This window comes from Cibotium barometz, chromosome 21 (assembly GCF_041138505.1).
Source record: "Cibotium barometz isolate CiBa-2024 chromosome 21, ASM4113850v1, whole genome shotgun sequence".
In the NCBI taxonomy this organism is placed as follows: Eukaryota; Viridiplantae; Streptophyta; class Polypodiopsida; order Cyatheales; family Cibotiaceae; genus Cibotium; species Cibotium barometz.
Genome location: NC_141066.1, coordinates 33,360,800 through 33,369,527, shown reverse-complemented (window position 1 = coordinate 33,369,527; position 8,728 = coordinate 33,360,800). Strand labels below are relative to the sequence as shown.

Below are 8,728 nucleotides of genomic sequence, written 5' to 3'. Positions count from 1 at the left end.
TATAAAAGAGGGGACTTGGACCATGGTTGTAACTTTTGATGATCATTTTTAGAAATGGAAACTTATGTTTCTTGGAGCTCATGGCTTCTCTCTTGGCTTGTGGAAGGCTATTTCCATTCTCTTGGTGAGAGACTAAACACACTTAGGCATCATGTTTACATGGTGATTACTCATATTTTTCATGCATTACATCCCTTCATTCCACCCAGCTATATGCTCCAGGTAAGGAGCTTTGATGACGATCTAGACAGACCTTGGATGGAGGATGTCTTGCTTACAAGAGTGCTTGAACACAATGAACTCGGGTCGATGATGAGCTAAGGTTGCCAAACAAGTCCATATATAGGTCTTGTAAGGATCTAGCATAGCTCCCACGATCATCTGAGATCATCTGGACCCTTAAACAAGCCCTGCCAACCTAAGAATAGTGTGTCCTTGGTTTACTGTGTCTAACACTCACTAATGTGGTCACATAGCTTGCACAAGCATAGAGTGCTAAGTCTACATAAGCCGTCTCCTAACCATCTGGTCACACTTGGCCAAATGTCTAAACTAGGAAGTGCTACGTGCCCGGGTGCTCACCACGATGATTGCTACTCATAAAGGGGGCTAAAAAAATAGAGTACATTTATCACCCGTTGAAACATCACGAGGGTGGAGCATTGAGCAAATGCATTTCCAATAGATGTACCTTTAGATGCTTTTTTACCATTAACGGTGTCCACATTGATTATGAGAAGATCACAAAAGTGTGTGAGTGGCCAATTTTATGGACCATCACCCAAGTTTTTTAGAATTTGTAAACGTCAATATGTACCAAACGTACTATATTTATAATTTCATTACCCATGATATTAACATAATTTGGCATGACATAAAAGCAATCCATGCATCCTCGAATTATTTAAGAGGGTGGAATAATATTCTTAAAATCATTGGCTCGAGATCCCTCCTCTTAAAAGGTTGTGGAAAAGAATGCACCCTAGCTTGTAGTCAATAGGACTTTAGTAATGGTATGCCTATGAGAGGGTTAAGGTGATACAAGGTGTGAATTGTGGGGTTGAGAGCAATTCAAAGGCAAATGAATTTCCATTTGTCACGCTAAAACCACCCATGATATTTGAATTTTGAAATTACAGCTAAATCCTCAAATTTAATAATGGGTATAAATTAGATATTAACATGCCAAGGCAGAACTCTTTTAATGAAGAATAACTAGGGCTAGACTTGGGATTTCTAGCTTCATCCCATGCACTTTGAATCATTCGAGCCATGGTTTGTTGAGACCACATGAATTCAAATGCATTTTTGCATGTGATGTATGGGTGAAGAACTACTATGTACGTGTGAAGTAGTGGATGTGCACATCTTTTAAACCTTAAGTGGACATTTTGACTTAAGGGATCCGAAGGAGCTTGGATATGTGTTGTGTTGTGTTTTGAAACAAGACTAGAAAATGAAATGGACAAAGTTGAGGTTGTGAGGTGAACTTCTCTTACCCAAATGAATCTTGGGGCTTTACAATACATGATTTCATCCTAGAGGTAGTCCATACCACTAGGATTAAGGCTTTTTTGTAGTTGCCAAGATGCTGGCCCATCACTATTTAAAATATTTAAAATTTTAATGTCTATACATCTACATGTAGTCCACATCACTAAGGCTTTATAGTTGCCAAAACGCTGGCCCATCGTTATTTAAAATCTTTAAAACGTGAACGTCTTATGCACCTACATGTAGTAAAAAAAAAGAGATGGTTAGATGTTGCTACGTGCTACCCCACCATACATTTTTCACTTTTTTGCTAATACCTAGTGCAATTGATTGTGTCTAGATTAAGGGGAAGAGATGTAGGTTTCATGTCTCAAGTTACCACCATTACATTTGCAGACGCCCTTAGGGTTGCCAAGATGATGTCGGAGGGCTATTTAAATCCTTGTAGTTACAGGATATATTGGCCCATGGCTATTTAAATCCTTGGAGTTGCCAAGATGATGTCCCATGTCTGTCTAAATCTCTAAAATTTGAACCACCATCAGATGTGCACACCCTTAAGGGGGCCTAGAGTGTGAAACCTTCAATGTGGGCGGGCAATTGGCTCTATGGACACCTAGCCCAATGTGGGTTTACAATGGATGCGGGATGAGACTGCCTCCTGAGTGGCACTGTTTCTCATGGCGCTTCTGCACAGCTGCAGTGGTTTATCAGCCACACTCAGTCATTCTCCTGACTCTCCGAGCCTGATGGGTGTTCGCATGCCAACCCTCAGCTTGCCAAAGAAGGTGACTCCCCAGTTCTTTTTCTGTCTGTGATGTTCTAGGGTTTATTTGATGTTCTCAGATTTCTGTAATGTATCAGGCCTCTAGGATTTTCTGTGATGTGTTAGGGTTTCTGTTAGTCCTCTGTAACGTTGTATGATTTCGCAGAGGTTTAGGGTTTGGCAGAGAGAGAGAGAGAGAGAGAGAGAGAGAGAGAGAGAGAGAGAGAGAGAGAGGATGCAACCCTCATGAAAACAGCTGAGCTGCACATTTGAGCAGCATATTGCTTTGAAGAGCTACCTAGGGTTCCATTAGCTTCATTGTCACACAGTTCATCCCCAGAACGGCATTGATTAACCTAGGATTTCTTTAATTGTGTGGAGCACGTGCCGGTGCAGAAACGCTGTGTGTATATTCCAAGCTCAACTTTGGTTACTTAACAGATTGCAGGTTTCTCTATCTCTGGCAGTGGAGTGGCTGTCTTTTCGGTTAGGGCGTTCCAATCTGTCAGGAAGCCATATTTACCCCAAGTTGGGCTTCTCTCCAAGCCAACCACCCTTATCAGCGAGCGTGTGATCTGTACGGATGTCCAACCCGGACGGAAGCTGGAACTCAGATATGCCAAGCAGCCCTCCAAAGATTTCTGTGATTTCATTGAGACTACCCCCAAATCAGAGATAGTAGCTTTTTTCAGAGATGTAGCAGGGGAAGTAGAAGGGTACCGTCAACTTAGGGACTTCCACATGAAAATCAGGGATGGTGAAGGGGACTTCAGAGTTGAAGTCTTTTTTGGAGATGAGAAAGAGGGACCTGAATTGTCACCGGATGACGAATGCATAGCTTGTTGTCCTAATGCTAACCTTTTCCCTGGACAAGAACCTGGAATGGAGGCAGGAGAATGCATACTGGAGGGGTTGTCCGATCGGCCTCGTGCTATATGTAGGCTGGATGCTAAAGGAAGGTCTGGTTTTGCCATCACTCCCGTAAGGCATGTGATGAAGATGTCCGACTTGGATGATGAGGAGCTGTTTGCATTGTGGAGTGTAGCAGTAAGGACCCTTAGATATGTGGAGCTTCCTTTTATCAGCATGATTCTGAACCATGGCACGTACCGCACTCTCCACCATCTGCATCTCAAGGTCTGGGTTGAGAATGAACTACATCAAATATACAGATCAACATGGAGCGAAGAAAGAAAAGAATTCTGGAGTCGGCTGCAAGAGCTTGCTTTGAATCGCCCAAAGAAGCAACAAACATGCATTTTCTTCAAAAGGGATAACTCCTGCAGGCACGGGGATTTGTGTAGCTTTCTGCATGTGGACTAAGCATGGCTCATCTCGTGTGTTCCATCTCTAGTTCTTGCCTCTTGGAAGGCTGGAAATAAAAGGCCATCATTAAGCCTTGGCTCGGCTGCAAGCATTTTCACCAAATTTGTATTTCAGCTGTGCCTGCATATGTATCTGGGCCAATCTCTAACTGCTCCCATGTATACATAATATAGACTCTGTAAATTTAAAATGGTAACTCACTGTTGCCACCGCATACTATGTGATGAGGAAGCTGGCTGCCAGCAGTTGAAGTTGGTCATATTGGGACTGTGAGTCTGGTCTGATTTGGAGCTGAAGACGTTTTGGAATCAGGTCAACTTTTTCTCAGAAAATTGTCCATGTGTAGTAATTTTGAGCAAGCTGTAAGATTGTGAGTGGGATGTCTTCTACTGTGATGGTCTAAGGGGCTTTACAGACAGACTGTCCCCTTCCTCGCCCATGAAAAGAGGATCTCTCACCTGCCCATTGCTTGTGGGCAGGATATACGTCTGTAAAGACCCTAAGCATGAGTTCAAGACATTCGAAGCATCAAGGCAGCATATGCTGTTAAGTACACTTGATGAATCTATGTGTTCTTTCCTTATATGTAGCCAGTTGGATTACAAACTCAAAGATTCATGTTTTTTATGATAAAGCAATGAAGCCTTGAAGATTGCATATGGGCATCGTTGTATGAAGTAGGAAATCAAAATATGGAGAGGGGGGTTGGGGGGGGGGTGTGATATGGGGTGGATCATAATATGGAGGAGATGATGAGAAAGTCAGAGCTTGAAAGGAAAACTTTGCAGGAGAAATCATGAGAGGAGATTAGAAAATTGGAAATGGAAGCAGAGACATGAGATGAGTTAGGAGAGACGATGTGTGTGCATTTTTGGCTAGGAAGCACATGTTTCTTGTTACTCTGATATGGACCAAGGGCAAGTGATCGTTGCATCCTCTCTCTTTTGAACTATATTCTCAATTTTCCTTTTTGAGCTTGATGTTGTGATATGATTGGTGATGTCTTTCAGGCTTTTCCCTAATTTCCTTCCCTTCCCTTCTCCTTCTTATCTTCAGCTTTTTTGTGATATGCTGGGTGATGTTGTTGAGGCTCTTCTCTTCTCTCCTTTCCTTACCTTCTCTTCCTCTTTACCCTCTTTTATAGTCATAGCCATTGCAATGATTTGTTCAGGATGAAGCAATACTTGTGTCAGAGTCAAGAGGCTTGCCTTTGACTTTAGAAAAGTTCTTTTACTATGTCAAGCCATTACTAACAAGTCGCACAATGCTGTTGCAATGGTGTTCTGTCGTTGCTTGATATTGTGTCAGAATGTACAATTTTAAAATTATTGAATGATTTGTAAGTTAAAGATACACACATATATATATATTGGGTGTTTTGAGTTTTATGTTTTGTTTTGTTTTAGCCTTTTGCTTTTATTACTTGTTGAAGTAATGTATTTAATAATATGATAGTCAAAATCAATTTTAGTATTCTTGAACTTTTTTTCCCCTTTTGAAATGATAGTTGTATATGTATCATTACTAGGTTTAAAATTTGATGTTATTGTCTCTATTCCTTGAATTTTCAAGTGAAGAAAATGGCATTATGTTTTTTGTATTGAGTTTGTGGTTGATGCTTAAAAAGAAAGAACTTGGGTTAAAACAGTGTTGAAGGAAAGTTGAATGGTATATGTTTTTAATACTTGGAATAATATTTCTTGTCCATTTTGTAATTGTTTTTAAGGCTTTCCATTTTATTAGATATTTTTTTGATCAATTTGAAAATTTTACATTGTTAGTATTTCAATATCTTTGTGGTGTATATGAATTCAGGGCCTTTAACTATAGGGGAAAATGTCAAAGATTCCATGGTAAGTTCGTTGGTGCATGTATGGGTCTACTTGAAGTTGGTTATAATGGACATCGTGTTTTAGTGAATTATGATTTTGCCTTGGATTTGTTTTGTAGTTTTTGTATTAGGATTCAATGTGGTAGAACACCTAGTATGTATAAGTGGTTACTTTTGTATTGTAATCATTTTTAGTTGGAACATTTGATCTATACTTTGGATTCTTGTGTATTAAGTTAATATGGCTTTAAAAAAGCCATTGCCAAGCCATCACTCTTGTCTATGTTTGTTGCACAGATTCTAACAATCATTTCATTTTTCTTGTGTATTAAGTGAATAGTTTTGATAAAATTTTATTGTCTTTTAAAATTTTTATGATTAGTGGAAATAAACTAGGAAATGTGTCATATGCTTTGAGTATTATACAGCTTGTGTATTCATTTGATTAAACACATGTTTGTTATGTGTGTGTCACTATCTCCATTAGTGCAGTGTAAGTATGGTGCTGTTCTTGGGTTTTGCAATGCTTAAATAACATAGTATGTGTATGTAATCATATCACTATTAATTTGCTTTCTTATAAGCATTTTTTAAAACAAGTTAATGAGAGTTGAGTAATTGGTTTAGCATTATGACTCTAGATGAGGAGCTATCATAATGATTTTTTTTCATTAATGTAAAAACTAGAGTTTTTTACAAGACCTACTTCATATTTTTTCTACACATTATCACCTTAATCTCCACCAAAACTTTGTTTAGTTACTATGTAGTATAGATTGCTACGTTTTTTGATTTTGATGGAAGATTTAAAAAACTCCAAGTTTGACTTGATTATATTTGTGTTAGTGAAGCTAAATTTTCTTATGATAAGTTGTGGGTATATGAAGTATTTAGAGTATTGTATTTTGGTTATGGGTATATATGTAGTGTACGTATTGTATTTTTAATTATGTTGAATGTTTTCTTTATTGTAAATCCCATTCATAAAGTTATTGAATGTTTTCTTTATTGTATATGCCATTAATAAACTTAAAGGGTCATTAACATCGTAATTACCTTTTAGAGAGTATTGGTAAAAATGAAGTAAACATTATAAAAGCAACTTGAGAACAAGTGTTTTGTTAGTCTCTACTCCACTTGTAAAGTAAAAATGAAGTGAACATTATAAAAACAACTTGAGAACAAGTGTTTTGCTAGTCTCTACTCCACTTGTAAGGTAGATTCGAACTCTTTGATGAGTATTTTATCTTCTTCTTTTTGTCATAAATTTTTTTGTAGTTAAGTTTTTGGAGTTGTTGAAAACATTCCTCTTGAGGCAAAAGTTCTTCATTCCATGTAATTCATATTATCAATGCTTGTTTGTCTTTTAGGATTACAATAGGAATATCCATCTTAATGTTATGAAAATATTTGTTTTTACTTTGCAATCTATAATCTGATAATAAATCTTGAATATCGAATGATAATGTAAATTTCTTCAAATATTTTGCTTTAAATGCAAAATATAGCATTGTTTTTTTTTGGGTAAGTTTGTAATATAGGCATGTTGCCAAGTTTTGTGTATGACAAGTTTTATGAAAGATACATAAAGCAACTATTTGTTATAATTTGAATATCTTTGTATGGATCACTGGAGTATATTGATGTTTTTTTGAAGTAATTATATATTTAATATTATATTAAATAGTCATAGAGCTCAAGTTCTTTACAGATCAAAGGGGAGCCAGTTGTATACAACATGATTCAACATTTAAAGGAGGGCCAATTGAAATATATCCAAACTGTCAACACCATTCTAGTCTTCATCATCTAAACATTTTTTTCTTTTATGTTTTAGTGTGTTGGTTATTGTATTATTTATCTTTGTTATATAGGAGGTGCGATAATAAGCTACTATATATGGGTTCAATATGTACTGAATATTAGCATAAATAAATAAGTTAGTTTGAAATCAAATTTGTTTATAACTATATCTTTAATATATTTTGAGAAGCAAGGTTGGCTTGTCAAGTAAATATCTTAACTAAATTCTATTTTTCTCCTATAAGATTTAAAATCTCTAACCAATCATTGAACACCATGATTGGTGTTATAATCAAGGTTTTTAGTTCTTGTTTTGCTACTTTAAAATTTTATTTATGATCATTCAAATCTAAGCTAAAATAAAAAGGTTTTATAAATCATTGTCTCATCAATCGAAAACTAAAGATATCTAAAACAATACCATTTCAAAAGCTGTTTGAAACAAGTGTGACAATGTGTATATATTTTTATAAATTGTATGTTTGAAAAGGTAGCAGCAAAGAATCACAAGTAATAAACTTTTTTATTGTTTTTGCCATACTTTTGATAATGTCCCATAGAACACATACCCTGATATCTCTTGTTGGGACAACAAGGTCTAACTTAGGGACAAAAAGCACTTTATTATTACTGTATATTTTTGTTCATCTACTGTCCATGTTTATCAATCTTTTACAAATTAGACATGATGAGACGGTTGATAGCTTGTGATTATAATATTGTGCACATGTTGAGTAGACTCTTTGCACGAAATTCAAGCATTTTATCTTCTAAAGAGAGACATATTTTCAATTATTAACTTACACATTGACATAATAAGAGTAAAAAAATTTCAACAAAGAATAATGTAACAAAGAACATTGTATGGTCTAGTTGTCCCATTAAATATAGTTTTCTCTTCAAAATTGTCTTTATAATATATCTTGTGAAGCTATGATTTTTTTAAAATCCTATCTTTGAACTTAAGATATATTCTATATAGGTAATTGTCATTATTGTTAGATATTTATGGGAGGCCATGTACTGATGCCATGGGCACTTTTGTCCCACTGGGTTTTTTTCCATGGCCATCCAGGTGTGAATGGACACCTTAGAGTTAGCAAGTATATAAGCAACCACACCCATTAAGGGTTGTTACTCCTTTGTACTTTCTCCTTTGTCCTTGTAGTTTGTATTTGCAGAGAGATTCATCTCTCTCCTCTTTGAGTTAGCAATTCACTCTCACACTCAACACCCTTGTGTGTTCTTCTCATTAAGCATTGTGTGTGTGTGTGTGAGTTTAGCTCCATTGTGAGCTAACTATTATATCTAAAATTATTAGTTAGAATTTTTACAATAAATTCTTTACACAAATTTGATAGACTATTTTCTTTATATATAGACATGGTTATCAATTAAGGTTTCCCACATATAATGTTAGTTGTTCTATTTCTTCAGTATGTAAATTTGCAAATAAGCTCACTAGGCTATTTCTTTCAGAAGGTAAAACCATTTTGCAATAGGTTTCA

General features: G+C 36.1%; 1 protein-coding gene across 1 annotated transcript; it reads left to right on the top strand.

Annotated features, from left to right (window-relative positions):
- Positions 1 to 2,118: 2,118 nt before the first annotated feature.
- Positions 2,119 to 3,918, top strand: LOC147627103 (uncharacterized). The gene is made up of 2 exons (XM_086815679.1): positions 2,119 to 2,282; positions 2,702 to 3,918. Exons 1-2 carry the CDS (start codon positions 2,175 to 2,177, stop codon positions 3,581 to 3,583), a joined length of 990 nt encoding a protein of 329 aa, XP_086671805.1. The 5' UTR covers positions 2,119 to 2,174; the 3' UTR covers positions 3,584 to 3,918.
- Positions 3,919 to 8,728: the final 4,810 nt, after the last annotated feature.